At 42.7% G+C, this 15,135-nt stretch overlaps 1 protein-coding gene across 13 annotated transcripts in view; it reads right to left on the minus strand.

The window, feature by feature from the left end:
- The window catches only part of XYLB (xylulokinase), a 97,978-nt gene that overhangs the window by 68,647 nt on the left and 14,196 nt on the right, over window positions 1-15,135 (minus strand). For 5 of the 13 annotated variants that reach the window (XM_064428094.1, XM_064428414.1, XM_064428251.1 and 2 more), the window contains 8 exons: window positions 13,816-13,919; window positions 10,722-10,804; window positions 9,836-9,905; window positions 8,524-8,604; window positions 7,202-7,288; window positions 5,950-6,078; window positions 4,613-4,678; window positions 1,651-1,723 (listed from right to left, as the gene is read on the minus strand). In XM_064428094.1, the coding sequence (XP_064284164.1) occupies window positions 1,651-1,723; window positions 4,613-4,678; window positions 5,950-6,078; window positions 7,202-7,288; window positions 8,524-8,604; window positions 9,836-9,847 (448 nt within the window). In that variant the 5' untranslated portion in view covers window positions 9,848-9,905; window positions 10,722-10,804; window positions 13,816-13,919. The other 8 variants (XR_010366475.1, XR_010366471.1, XM_064428033.1 and 5 more) reach the window with 4 other exon arrangements.

The raw sequence follows: 15,135 nt of genomic DNA on the forward strand, positions 1-15,135 counted from the left end.
AGCTTACAATGCCAAAAAATCTTTTGTCTTGTAAAGAGAACTGTAACATCCTGCTTAGTTCTCTTATCTTATTTCACACAAAGATTTAATAGTCTTACATGCTCTGAACAGCACATAACATTTATTCAGGTTCTGTAAATACCCACAGGTGGAACAGAACACAGGTTCTCCTGGAACTGTTTGAAAAATGTGACTCATTTTCTAAGAAAAAGTAAAGAAAAGTAAAATTTCCTTAATTGGAAAATTAAGATATTTTGTTTTCAACAATTTTTCATGTTCTGAAATTGCAGAAGCATGGCTTTCCTCTACTTGCTTCCAAGCAGAAAAGGTAAAGTAACATTATCAAAAAAATTAAAAAACCAAACACAAACAGGAGATATTTTTAATGCTTATAGTTTTAACCATTCAAATCAAAATTAACACTTTACTCTCATTGAAAAATAAAAAACCAGTATGTTTCTTTATCAGAAAAAGCACCTAAAGATCTCACTATCTCTCTTTGAAATATAGTAGGTGGCTGCTCAGTATTTGGATCTGCTGAGGAGCAAAGTGCAAATCTCCAAGGAGTTATTGTTGCCAATAATACACCAAAAAAAATTAAATAAATAAAACTCAGCAGTGCAATACTTGGCTAAAAGGACAGGACCAGAAAACAGATATAATAATCTCACAAGTGGTATGAAATAAGCCTGGGTTGCCTTGCCATTTCTGAGGTCTCGAGTATAACTGGAAGCTCTGATAGCAAGTAAGTTGTCCATTAGCTAAAATTGAGGTGTCTTGTCTTTTCCTGTAAGATTTGACGGAATAACAAAAGAGAAAAAATGAATTGGTCTTAACACATGGGTGTCAACCATGTCTCTGTAATGCAAAAATTCTGTAGAGAGCCTTGTTATCTAACCTTTCAGCTCTGAAATATGTCTTCTCTTAGTTTCAGAGCAGAAATCAGAAATGCTTTTTAGAAATAACAGCCAAGCTCCCAGGAAAATGCTTTCCTTTGTAACTGCCATTTTAAATTGCCATTTAAAAGCTGGATAACTGAGATAACACACAACAGAAAAGAGAAACAGTAGTCTTGTCACTTCTTTGTCTTTGTTATGATGAATGGAGAGATATGGAAGATTTCTTTTTTCAACTAGGTTTAGTACATTTTGCTTTATTTATGCTTTTTTTCCTGGTTCATTTTGAAAATATACTTCTGTTGTAGATCCATACTCCAGTTAGGTGGGGAAGAAATCATCACTATATACAACATGTTCACATCCTGTGCATCTCTGAGCTGAACCAGCAAAACCAAAGAACAAATGTCAGAACCCTGAAGTTTCGTTTAGGATTCCACAACTTTCTGATGCCTCTAGAAGATCTTTCACCACTCCTTTATACATCAGAAAAAAAAATGAAAAAGCTATAATTGCATTTAAGACTCTTTTCTGTGGATCCATTTGATAGAAGTGGGAATCAGTATGATGGGGAGAGATGAGCATAGCAAACATCAAAATGAAAGGAGTAACTTAGCTTAAAATCTAATATACTTGTCATTAAAATTTAAAGATTGAAAACAAACACCAGGCACCTTGTCTCCCATCTGTGTAATGTGGGGATGGGAAGGAAACTTTCCTTGTTAAGCTTACTATGAAAAAAGCCCACACTTACCATCACTATAATCAATGGGTGCATAAGTTCCTAGGAAAAGGGAAGCTGCAAAGCTGCTGACCAAAGAGATTCTCTGCAAAAAAAAACCCCAAAAACAGTGAGAAATAGTGAGCCACATCAGTATTTACTTCAAAGAAAGTAAGTGGAAAGCAAATAAAATAACTGGAAGCAGGAAATGTTAATAGATGCTTAAGGTTAGGCCCAGAAAGCACACAAAAATACACCTAGAAGGATTATTCAGTTCTGACCATCACAGTAATACAGCACATATCAATCTAAAAGTAACTTCATTATAAAAACTGTTAATAGCTCTGCCTTCTGAAACATGCAAAACACACCTGGTATGTTATCATACTCTGTGTTAGCATGAATCCACAACTTCAGAGTATCACAAAGATTTCAAAGAAAATAAAAATCTCATTTTCAAAGAAAAACCCTTCCTAAGGAAAAAAAAATAGCACACACCAAAAAAAACAAAAGAAACCCAAAACCACCTGTGTGTTATGACAGGGGAGATGCTCAGAACCCTGCTCTGCCCCACCCACAGCACAGGTCTGTAAGTTTTAGAAGCTCTGGCAAAGCTCTTGGAGCACCTTTAGCACCTCAGTGTGACCTCCTGCCTTCCTTCCAGCTGAGACCCCAGACCTCCCTGGAGTTACTCCAGGAGCTGGAAGTAATCAGCTTTGAATGGAGCCACTGCCTGCAGCTCTGCCTCAGGGCATGCTGCAGCTGCATGACACCCAGCTGGCCAAAAATGGGGTAGGGCTGGCCAAAAATGCCCCATATGACACAGGACACTGATCCACCACGAACCTTCCTCCTCTTCACATCTGCTGTGTGAACTACCAGGTTAACCAGCCACCACCAGGCTTTCTGCATGATCAAGTACTGCCTGATCTCCAGAAGCTGGCGCAAAGGCAGACAAATCCCTCATTCTGTGCTGTGACTCACTCATAAGAAATGTGGTTGTCACCCAATAACAAAACAGAATCAAACCTCTACAGGTGGAGTGAGCCAGAAATGCCAGGTTTTTATTAATGATCACAAAACCACTGCTTCACAGCATTTGAGGGCAGCCTGTAGCCAGAGATCTAAGAGGTGGTTGTAATGGCCAGGAAATTTAATGATGTATTTGCTCTTTGTGCATCTCTCCCCAAGAATACAATCCCATTGTGCTCAGATAACAAAGGCCTACCTTCCGTGGTGCCCCAGTGGGCACTAGCTGCCTGAAATGGAAGGAAAAAAGGATGAAGTTAAACTGTGAATCAGCCAGCCAGTTTAGCAAGCTGACCTACAGAAGCAAAAGCATCCACCTTCCACATGTCATTGGGACTGCCAAGCTGTTAAGTGCTCCTTGAGGGTCCCCAAGAGCAGCTCTGGCAGAGAGATGTTTTGTGCTTGAATGCATCTTGCATAAGCTTTATTGCTAAAATTTGCCATCATTTCAAACAGCCCTCAAAGTCTGAAATTGGTTTAGCCAGTTGTCAGTCCCATTTTCCCCCCAGTAACATATCTTTCTCTAAATTTAGTCTTAAGCTTATGATCAGACAGTATCAGTGTTCTGCTTCATCTCATACCTTACTAGTTACAATAAGACTGTTAAAGAAAAGAAGGAAAAAAAAATTAAAATCAAGCATTCTCCAACAAAATACAGAGTCAACACTGCAATTCACTTTCTCATGAAATGAACTGCTTCATACAGGGGTGAGATTTAAATAAATAAACCCACAAAAAAATTAATGCTATCAAGAACTGAAACCAGGTCTTCCTTACTCCCCTTTGTAAAAATTGGGTCTATGTTTCTCCTTTTCCAGTCAGTGGGAACTTCACCAGACTGCCAAAACTTCTCAAATATGATGGATGGTGGCTTAGCCACTTCATCCACCAATTCCCTCAGGACCTATGGAAGTATTTAATCAGGTCCTTGTGCAGCTTCAGGTTCCTCAGATGGTCTTGAACTCAATCCTGTCCTACACTGGGTGGTTCTTCACTGTCCCAGCCCCTGCCTTTGCCTGCTGTGACTCAGGTGATGTTGCTGGAACTCTTGCCAGTGAAGGTCAAGGCAAAATTCCTTGAGTACCTGGCCTTCTTCACAGCTTGGGTAACCAAGTCTCCCATTTCCTTTGGAGAGGGAATACATTTCTCAAAATCTTCCCTTTGACATACCTATAAATTCTTTTCTCCTTGCCCTTGATGTCCCTGGTCAGATTTAATTTTGTCACAGTTTTAGTTTCCCTGAACTGATCCCTAACTGCTCAGAGGGCCTCTCTGTATTCCTACTGCCTTTATTTCCACCTTCTGTAGGCTTCTTTTTTGTGTTTGAGTTTGTCCAGGAGCAATTTGTTCATCCACACAGGCCTCCTGATGTTTTTGCCTGACTCAATCTTAGTTGGGATGCATCACCTCAGAGCTTGGAGGAGCTGATCCTTGAACATGAACCAGCTTAGGAGAGCCTGTATCCTTCCATTCCAACACTCCAGGAGGCATCCCTGTGATGCCAAAAGGATCATAACCCCCTAATTCCTGTCTATTCACCATGCCATGTGTGTTTTCCAAGATATTTAATCTGGACCACCAATGAAGCTGCCTTTGCTGGCTGCTGCTGTCCTTCAGGTGCTCTCCTGCTGACCTGCCATCCCTCTCCAGGCTCTGGGTGTCTCCTTCTGGCACCAGCCTGATAGGAGTGGGATGGTCTGAGGTTCTCCTCTCTCAATAACTTCAGTTTAAAGCTCAGTTTACCAGCTTGAGAAGCATAAAACTCAAAGTAGAACTGATGTCGGATTTTTATCTGCCTAACCACTAATAATTTAACAGAATTTTAAAAATTCTATTTTCATCTTAAATTCAAACACAAGAATCAGAATAATCTTCAGCAAAAAGATCTGTAAAAACATCTGCACAAAATAAATTTTAAAAGACTTTCAACCATGTTTTCCAATAAAGGAATTGAAGTTAAGCCAACCTCAGTTTGCTTGTAGACCTCAGGATTCTGGCTGTAAATCTTTGCTATCTGGTTTCCTGTAAAACGCTGAGAAAGAAATGCAAATGCTTAGAAACACAAACCCTAAATGGAGTCAATAATCATTAACTCTGTGTAATGAGTTCAGAACATTGCACTTTGGATATTTAATTTGCCTGATGCATGATGAAAGTCAGTGCACAGCAGGCAATCTGCACTAAACAGGGTATAACACACAGTCTCATTAAGAGAATTTTGTTCACCTTTGAAAAAAAAAAACATGTGGAAAAGCATTACTATCCATAATTTACATTTCAGAAATGACAGTTCAATGGAATGAATCACACTTATTCTGTGCACAGGAACCAGCACAATTCAAATCCTGCCTTCAAATCCTTGAAAAGGTTTAAGCTACACAATCTATGTGCCTGCCTGTGAGGCAGGTGAATTGAAATTAAAGCAGGAAGTTTCATACTCAAAGCAGAAACTCCAGCACAGGCTAAAAACAGCTGTAAGAATATTTATTTTTCATCCATGTATTATGTCAGATAATCAAAAAACCTTTTAACACTGAAACCTTAACATTTAAGAAGCAAAAAATAAACTGTTAGTGGTATGCAAAGTCTGATTTTAACACCGGCCATAAACCTTGCATGATGATTCAGAAAGAGAAGCATCAGTTTGTGAGGTTAAAGCCTTATTCTGATGAATTGAGTATGAGTAGCCAGGGGCTGAGGTGCCTGCAGGGCAGCCCTGCTCCCACCCCAGAACCCGTTGTCACAGTTACAAGGAGGGAAGAGTCAGGAAGAGGAGACAAGGGACAGCACAGCTCTGACAGTGTCCCAAGCCTCTGAAACACTTTTTAGGTCAACAGCTGCTTGTCAGCCAGCCTCCAGGGAATATGAAAAGGCCAATCTTTTAATTGCAGAAGTAAGCTAGAGCATGATTCACAAGTAGGTGGATGGATTTACCCCAAACAAACCTGCAACACAAAGTGGGTTTCCATCCCAATAGAAATGTGGCCACACAAGATGCTCCCAGGGGACAACCAGGCCCTGAGACTTTAAGCATGACCACCCAACACTGCATTTTGGGAGCCACTGGCCAAATGCTCCAACTGCCTCCTGCAGCAAAATTTCCAGAGTTTGGCTCATTTCACTGTGAAATTTCTGTATGTCCCTTTGTGAGACTAATGCAAAGCACAGTAAGGTTGGAGTTCCTTCAGAAGCTCTGTCTTTCCTAGATAATGCCTGATGGTTACCTGCTGCAGCTCCCTGGGGTGACAGAATTGTTTCCAGCACAGGATTCTGCTGGGAACTTTCTCCCCATCCATTCCTCACCTCATATGCCCGGGAGCCAGTGACACTGGCCAGGTGCTGGGCTCCCCCCAGGGCTTTCTCCAGTGCTCTGCACTGGGAGGCTGTGCTGGAATCCATCCAGATGGGACTGTCACCGACTGAAAAACAGCCCTGCAATGAAGAACACCCTCTGTTAGCAAGTCTGGTCTCTGACAAGTCCCTGCTAGAGTAATGGCATACAGCAGCCATAGGTATCAGCTCCCAGCTGAGCTCTCTGACGTGCCTTCTGCCCTGCTTTCAGCAGTTCCACAAAGCAGATATTGGGTAAAATGTTAGTTAGTGATGAAAAGTTCAACCCAAACTTTGCACCAGAGGCGAGCAACATTCTTTTTCTGCTGTCACTTCACAGACCCTGCAGCACATCCTCTGGTAGCCAAAACCCCAGCCCCTTTTAGAACCCCTCCACAAACCACCAGATTATCTTCCCACAGCTCTGCTAACACATTTCTCCTTAATGCATGGCATAACCACCTGGAAATACAACTGTGGCTTAATAAACCATTTATTCCAGCATTTTTATGCCACTTCCATGAACTTTGCACAGATGAGACAGTTACAAAACTAATGATTTAGTACATTTAACACAAAAGTCTCCCTTTCAACATACATCTGTCCTTTCTGACACTGAAGTAAGGGAATAAGGGTCTTCCAGAGGAAAGCTGAGTCCTCACAATTTTTCTTTTTAAATAAAAGCTTGTCAAGTGCGTGTTCAAAGCTCACCAATCACACACATACAAAATGTTGAGGTCAACAAGGTACTTGGTTAGGATTTTAAGTCCACACATTATACTTATATCCTTTTGGAAGCAAGTATAAACTGGTCTTTTTAAAATAGATATATTTTCTTATGAAATAATTTGCACATCCTGCAAGGAAACTCAGGTACAGTGGTTGTTTTCACCACAATTTATTGTTAATATAAATATATTAAAAATGTAAAATATTTACGGATTTTTTACAAAAGTATTACATTTTCTAGAAGAACAAAGAGGCAGTTACTCTGACACAGAAAGTTCTGGGACACCCACTGGCACCTGTAAGCTTTTAAAGCAGAACATACTGCCATTCAGGAGAAAAAGAAGTGTCAAAAGTCCTGCAACTGAAGGAATAACTACTAAATTTCATTTGTGCTGCAGGGGCTTGCAGCCCAGCCAAACAAGAGGAAGAAAAGCAATGTGTAAGGATCAGAAAAAGGACAGTGTAGCCCTCCCCTCAGAGCTTTTGTGCACCTTACCTTTAGTGATTGATGTAAAGGTAGTTCAGGTGATGCATTCTTTAAAATTTGGATGCTTCCTTTTTTCCAGTACACACTCCCATGTTGCTGTAGGAAACACAGAAACAGGAGTTGGAGATGCCCTCCCAAGCTTCAAACTTCATACCCTGATCTTACATTCCAAGGAACAAAAGAGCTCTCACCAAACTAGGACCAAAAAATGGCCCATTTCAAACCAAGTGTCTCATAAAAATCTCTTATTTAAGACTGAGCAAAGCAGACACTAAATCAGAATATTATTTTGAATTAAAGAATTTTCTAGTTGGAACAATTATTGCATTGTTAATGGCATTAGATACTTATTTGAGGGCTCTTTGATCTGTAGGCAGTCAAGATTTAGTTCTGTGCTATTTCAGCAGAACCCCCTTATCTATCAGTTACAAGCCTGCCCCCCTTGCTGAAGGGAGTAAAAGGGAATATGGGCAGTCTGGAAATCACCCCCTTTTTTCACTTGAGTAAGGTGGGATTATTTGACAGTCCCCAACTTGTGCTCCACTGAAGAATTCATAACAGAGCCTTGATGCCAGCTCTGATTTTCAGACACTTTACTCAGACTTTCAACAGCAATCAATGAAACATGGAGATAAAAGCAAGGGTTTTGATTAATTAGCCACAGATACATCAAGATGAATAACCTAAATCTTGCATGTCAGAATTAGCTGTTGCTTTGGCGCTGTCCTCACCCTGAATATCATCTGTGAAAGTTAAAAAAGCCTCTGTTGATTCATTGGAGTACTAGGAGGAAACTGGCTAACTGACTAAATGTCAGGGTGGGTTTTGTAAACTTTTTTTAAAAGGCATTATGCATTACAGGCTAAATCGTGGAAGCATTTTTGTCATTTCTGCATCATTTGGGTTTTGTTCTTTCTGTGCAGATCCCTGTCCTAGCCAACAAAAAACTGTTCAGTGGCATGTCACTGTGCTTTTAGCAAACTGTGCTCCTTGCTGGTTTTCCTACCCCATTTTCCACAAGAACCTGGATCTCCTGAAATTCAAACTGAACATAGAATTAAAACAACATGAAGCCAAGCAGTTCTGCACTATGCTGATCTAAACAATTGCACTGCAAACCTCATCCTCCACTCCCACCATCTTCTAGTGATTGCTCTGTGTGCTTCAGGTATCCTGCTCCCCTGAAGAATGTCTGTGGATGCTTATGTAGAAGATTAGTTCTTATTTTATGCCATTACAGTCTTCTGCCATACAATTGTTTAAATGTATCACTCAACCTTATACTTGATCAAAGAAATGCAGTAAAACTGAACTTTTCTGTATAAACTAACCTGGCCAGCACCAGACATAGCTCTGACTTGAGAGAAGTTAAAGCCTGAAGACTTCATCTTTTCCAAGATCATATCCAGAGCCTACAACAACAAACAGAATCAAGAATGACAGTAACGAGCTATCAAATTATGCATACTCACAATCTGGAATTAAACAGCAAATTCATGTCATCACTGATAAGAGTTCATTGGCAGATAATGAAAAATTAGTTAACGAGTATGGACTTTTCAAAAATCTGCATAAATTAATTTATTAAGTGAGAGTCATAAAAGAAAACTTGAATCACACAGGGGAAAAAATAAGATCTTTAAAGAAGCTGAATCACAAAGATCCATTCTTTGAATCCTAAATAAGAGGCAAAAGTTAAAGAATTCCAGTCCATTAAAAAGCACTTTAAGAGTGCTAGACACAAAGCAAGATTATCTTTTTTGTTCTTACTTTTGAAAATCTACAAAATCTTAATAGGGTACAGCCTGCACCCCATCCTACAAGACATTAGGTGACAACCTCACTACCAGTGCCCCCAGTGTCAACAAATTCATAGATTCTTAAACATAAAGATAATTCAAGTGATTTTAGCACTTCAAGCACCTAGGTAAATTTTGTTCTTGACACATTTTCCTGAAGTTTAAAGCCTAAAATTAATCTATCTTTAAATAGTTTAATTTAGATCAGCATTTCCCAGACTGTCTTGACAAATGGACCACTGCAGGACTTCCAAAGAAACATCATATATACCCACATAATCATATTACTAATTTAATAATTACAACAGTAATAAAATAGAAATACAATACAATAGAAAATAATGCTGTACTTCAGAATAGACATCAGTGAAAGTTACTGGGAACCAGTGAATAAATTGCTCTTTCACCACTTACCAGTTGCAACATCAATTGGTAAGCAGAGCTTATTCTAAATGAAATAATAAGCTTAAGTAATATGGGTGCTACAAAAACACAGATTTAAGCAAGGCAAAGTGACAGGTGCCCCATTTGTGTGTGAAGGGGAAAAAAGAGTCTTTTCTCAAATGAAGGAAAGTCAGGAAGGAATTTCTCACACACAGAACGCTGTAATAGTAGAAAGTGAAGAAACAAACAAAAAAACCCATCAAAATGTTAGCAATTTCTACTGTGCTTGTTGATAGCATTACTATTTGCATACCAAAGACACAGAACAACACTTCAAAGAAACAGAATGTAAGCAAAAGGACTATTTAGATTTGAGTGATGGGTTCTACTATTGCTCACAATAAACTTTCATTTCTGTAGCAGCAAGGAAAAAGTTAATCCATATAAAGTTTGTTCATACCTTGACCCACATAAGCACTGGTGAAGTCACTGTCAGTCTGTCACTGTGAATGTAGACTCCACCTTGAGTCCTACAGAAAAACAGAATTTTCTCTTGGTAAATTCAGTAAATTTTTTCCCTGACAAGCAGAGTTCTTCAAGTTTATTAATGACCAAAGAGAATTTGCAATGCTTTCATGTTTAGAGCAAAGATCAGTGTTTGAAACATGGAAAAGTAAAAGCCAGCTCCTAGGAGGTGACATGTTTGACAGAATTGCAAAATAAGTAATTTTCAAGGAAAGGCCCTGATCCTGAAGATCTGTGATAGAATCCATTGCTGATATTGCTCATTGGCTGCATGTGATTCATAATTATTTCTGTCACAACTAGTGACTTGAACCTCAAAGATGAAGTTAAATTCTGCTGTTAAACTATCAAGTAAATAAATGTGTTTTATTGAATTTTGTGACTGAAGGATGACACTTGTCAATTCTACTCTATTGTTTAAGTAAGCAAATGCTGTCATCCTACATCTTAACAACTGAATTTATCTCCAAATGTCTTTTAGATGTTCCCCTCATGCAATTTACGTGGTGTTCTGAGAGCACCCCACCCAGTCATGTCCACAAGTCTGAAGTTCCAAAAGAAAAAGAATGGTTTATTTACATGTACTATTTTGGAGTATATTTTCTTAATTTATCTCCTGTTGGGAGCTCTTGTTATATTTACATTCAAGGAAGACAAGAGCATATACTACCCTTGCAGACTGGGAAACATGAACATGGCATGACTTTTGCTGTGCCTCCATAAATATCAGTGAGACCACATAGGGATCAGTCCCCTCACCCCAATCTCCAAAGTTTTAAATTACATTATCCAAGTAAAATATAAAATATAAAAAGCCTTACTTAAATTCCGGAAGGTCCTTATCAAAATGAACGTTATCTTCATAAATGACCCTCAGCTGTTCATCAATAGCAATGACTTTCAACTAGAAGATATAAAACAGGAAGTTAACAAAATCTAGCAATAATTTAATAGCACTGATGACTCATTTATAATAATTTAATTCCCACAGACAAAATGGAAAAAAAAAATCACCCCAATCCGTACAACTCACTGAAAGCAGGGCATACTTTTACATTAAACAAGTTATTATGTGAATTTCCAGAATGTTACCTATTCAGCAACATGTGGGTTTGTTTGTTTGTATTTTCTTTCTCCTGCAATGCACAAGATCAGGTTATGGGCATGTGCTAAAGAGCAGCAAACATGTTACCAGGCTCACAGCTTGCTTCACAGTAGCCAGTTTCTCCAATTCCTCCAAAGAATACAGTATCTTAGATTAAAGATGTCATACACCTTCTTTTTTTGTCACCTCTTCTTTTTTGCCCCATCTTACCAAGGAACCTCACGGACCCTTTAGGGTACCTTGAACACCTTTCCTGCTCCCCAGACGGTGAGAAAACAAAACTCTGACCATTTGGCAAAGCTCAGAGGGCATTACAGAAGTGTATTTGGAGCTACTGCAACAGAAATCAACATCCCCAACTCCATAAAGCTGAGCCCTCCTGTAAGCACGAATTAGGAGTGTACCACAACCTTTCCTCATCTATCTTCACTGAAGTTCACCTAGTTCTGAAGAAAAGCAGTAAGAGCTGAGGAGAAAAGCAAGAAGGAAGCTCACATTCTGTGCCTATTTCAACCAGGGGAGAGTGCAAACTGCTGCTAAAGGAACTGATTAAAAAAGAGCCTACAAAGACTGTCATCTCAAGGAGCTGCATTCAGATAACAAAGCCATCCCCATTTTTACCATAGTAGTGTAGAGCCATTATCTATGCCCTGGCACAACTCATTACCAACCTGCACTAGCTTAAAAATGGCTCTGACCCACTGCAGCTTAATTGGCTCTCTGCTTGCAGCATGTCCCCATAAAAACACTTGATCAACCTAACCTGGATGTGTCTTTTCAAGCTCCCAAACTTCAGCACAACCATAATGGTGATTTATGCTCGAACACCTATTTTTAACACGTTCAGGTCTCTGCACAACTCGGGCAGAGTTTCTATTCACAGTGCAGCAGTACCCGGCTGTGCCAACAAATCGGAATTTCAGGCAGAAACCTGAACATCCAGGTTGAGAGTCTTGATTCACACAAAGACACAGGGAAGCCAGGTTTGGGTGCAAATCCCAGGTCCTACAGCAGCAAGCAGAGGGGTCTATATGCAGTCTCTATATGAAGAAGGAACACAGCACTCCTCCAGGATTTAACCCATGCCTAGCAGGATGGGGAAGCAGGACACGTTCCGATATACAACCCACTGCTTCAGATGGGGCAAACAGAAAGGGATGGAGGTGAAGGGGATATGAGAACAACCAGGTACATGCATTGTGTGCAGGCCATGGACATCTTGAAACACACAAGTCACTCAGAATTATTACAGCCATAAGCTAAAACACAGGAAGTTCCGCTTCAAAATGAGGAAGAACTTTGTTACATTGACTGTGGCAGAGCCCTGGGGCAGGATTCTCGGGAAGGACATGGAGTCTCCCTCTCTGAAGACATTCCAAACCCATCTGGATATACTCCTGTGTCCAGGTGACCCTGCCTTGGCAGGAGGTTTGAGCTGGATGATCTCCAGAGGTCCCTTCCACAGACTGACAGAATCGGTCAGGTTGGAGGGATCATCAGATCCAACCCCCCTGCTTTAGGAGGCTTGTCCCTAAGGACCTGGCACAGGGTTCTGTGCAGACATCTATTGACCATCTGCACTGACGGAGACTCCACAACTTCCCTGGGCAATCCAACCCTAGGGATTGTGTGATTCCGTGAATAATTTGGCATCAGCCGTGCCGGGCTGCAGCGGCTGCGAGCCCCGGGCAGGGAGCCCCGGGCAGGGAGCTCCGGGCAGGGAGCTCCGGGCAGGGAGCCCCGGGCAGGGATCCTCGGGCAAGGAGCTCCGGGCAGGGATCCTCGGGCAAGGAGCTCCGGGCAGGGATCCTCGGGCAGGGATCCTCGGGCAAGGAGCTCCGGGCAGGGAGCTCCGGGCAGGGAGCTCCGGGCAGGGAGCCCCGGGCAGGGATCCTCGGGCAAGGAGCTCCGGGCAGGGAGCTCCGGGCAGGGATCCTCGGGCAAGGAGCTCCGGGCAGGGAGCTCCGGCCAGACCCGGGCACCGCGAGCAGCCCCAAACCCGCCCGGGAAGGAGGAGAGCGGGGACGGAAGGCGCGGGGAGGGGACGGAAGCGGCGAGACAGGGAAGGCCTGGCTGCGATCTTGCTCGGTGGCGGCGGGAGCGCCGCGCTCATCCCCCGCATCCCCCCGGGGCAGCCCGGGCCCGCGTCCGGAGCCGTGCGGGCAGCGCAGCCCCGCAGGGAGGGGAGGGCAGGGCAGGGCAGGGAGGCGGCGCGGTACCTGCTGCGTGCTGAAATCCCAGCCCAGGTAGCAGGGAGCGGCCATGGCACGGCCCGGCACGGCTCGGCCGGGAGCCGCGGCAGGGACCGGGAAGGGGGCGGCTCTGCTGGCCCGGCCTCCCCGGGCAGGAGCGGCCGGCCCGGCCCCGCGGTTAATGAGGGCTCGGGGGGCAGGGAGCGGGGCGAGCGCTCCATCCCTCGCACGGAGGGGCCGGGAAGGGCTCGGGGGGGATGTGGTGGTGGATAGGGCCGTGGTGCGGTGATGGTGCGGTGGGATTGTCCCGATTCACGCACCGGGGCGAGGCGAGGCTGTCCCTTCATTCCAGACTGCGCGAAGCAGGGAGCGGGGCGGTGACCCGCAAAAGGCTGGGGCGCAGGTCATCAAAAATTTACACTGTTTATACATTATAACAAATGGCTTCCCCGGCATTTGAGTCCGTTTTGTGTAGGCAGTCCGTGAGTTGATGGTCGAGATTACCTGCTTATACGTTATAGCAAAGGCGTCGCTTTTGTTGGTTACAAATTACGTGACTTTTCCCAGCATTTGAGTCCGTTTTGAGCAGGCAGTCCGTGAGCTGATGGTCGAGATTACCTGCTGCTGTCATCACTTTCCCCCCAGTTACTGCTCAGTTCTGCTGAATTCACTCTTGGTGGCTCTTGTCCAGCCCGTTCACCTCGGGACTGTCTTCCCTTTTCCTTAAAACAACAAATTAGCCAAGCATATGAAACTCACAATGCAGTTTTTTCATCCTAACTGTCCAGCCACAGCTACTGGTTAGCAACTAAAAAATAACACCTGCAAGGTTTGACACAGACCCTTGTTCAAATCTTGAGGGGCTTGGGATGAGGGTGATGGGGTGGTGGGATGATGTGATGGTGGGTCACACTGTGCCAGTGTGTGCATGGGGCAGCTGAGCATGGATAACCAGCACCCATACACAGGGATCCCCAGGAGCAGCCCCCAGGCAGTGGGAGAACACCAGAGCTGCCATGCAGGAGCCACCCAGGGTCCAGAACCAAATCAAAGTGAGCAACATCAAGCCACGGTCCCAAAGGATTAATTAAGTTTTAATAACCTGTTACTGCAATTACTATCCCACAGCCCTGTTGTGGTATCACACTCTAATCAGCACAAACACACACAGCATTCCATTAAAAACCCCACTATTGTTACTTTGGCTGAAATATTGTTTTCTAGTTTGCCTTTTTTTTCACTTGGGAGGGCTGGGGAGGTTTTAGGGTTTTGCATTATCTGCCTGTGACAAGCAAAGTGGTATTCCTTAATCAAAAGGAGACTCATCTAAAATACACTTCCATTCTGCAATCAAGGCAGTACCTCAACACAGCCCTAATGAAGTCAAATAGGTTTTGCATGCCCAGGATCTTAAATTTTTTTTACAGTACAAACAGTTAATTTGAGATAGCTCAGCTGGTCAGAGCATGGTGCTAATAATGCCAAGGTTGTGGCTTTGATCCCTGTATGGGCCATTCACTTAAGGGCTGGACTTGATGATCCATGAGGGTCCCTTCCAACTCAGAACATTCTGTGATTCTAACTATAAAATATTATGAATTTTTGTCATAGACTGAGCATTTAAAAATATATCCAGTGATTTCTCAAAGCCTTAACACCCATAGGTTTACACTTTCAATAGTTCTAGTTATTGTTATAAAGAACCACGGCCACGAGGCAGTGGTGGAATTTGCCTGCCCCTGAAGAGCTCATGCTGGATGAACCTGTCCTGGACAAAGGTCTCACTTAACCAGAGGCTGTGAAGGAAACAATGTTTTTGAAATGTTACCAAGAACTGTTTCCTCGGCTTAATTTATTCCAGAAAACAAAGGATCAAATAACACACAGAGGCTGGGTTTTTTATTAATGCAGAATGTGGCTGGTGAGCCAGAGAGGAGA

Source organism: Passer domesticus, chromosome 1 (genome assembly GCF_036417665.1).
Source record: "Passer domesticus isolate bPasDom1 chromosome 1, bPasDom1.hap1, whole genome shotgun sequence".
NCBI lineage: Eukaryota > Metazoa > Chordata > Aves > Passeriformes > Passeridae > Passer > Passer domesticus.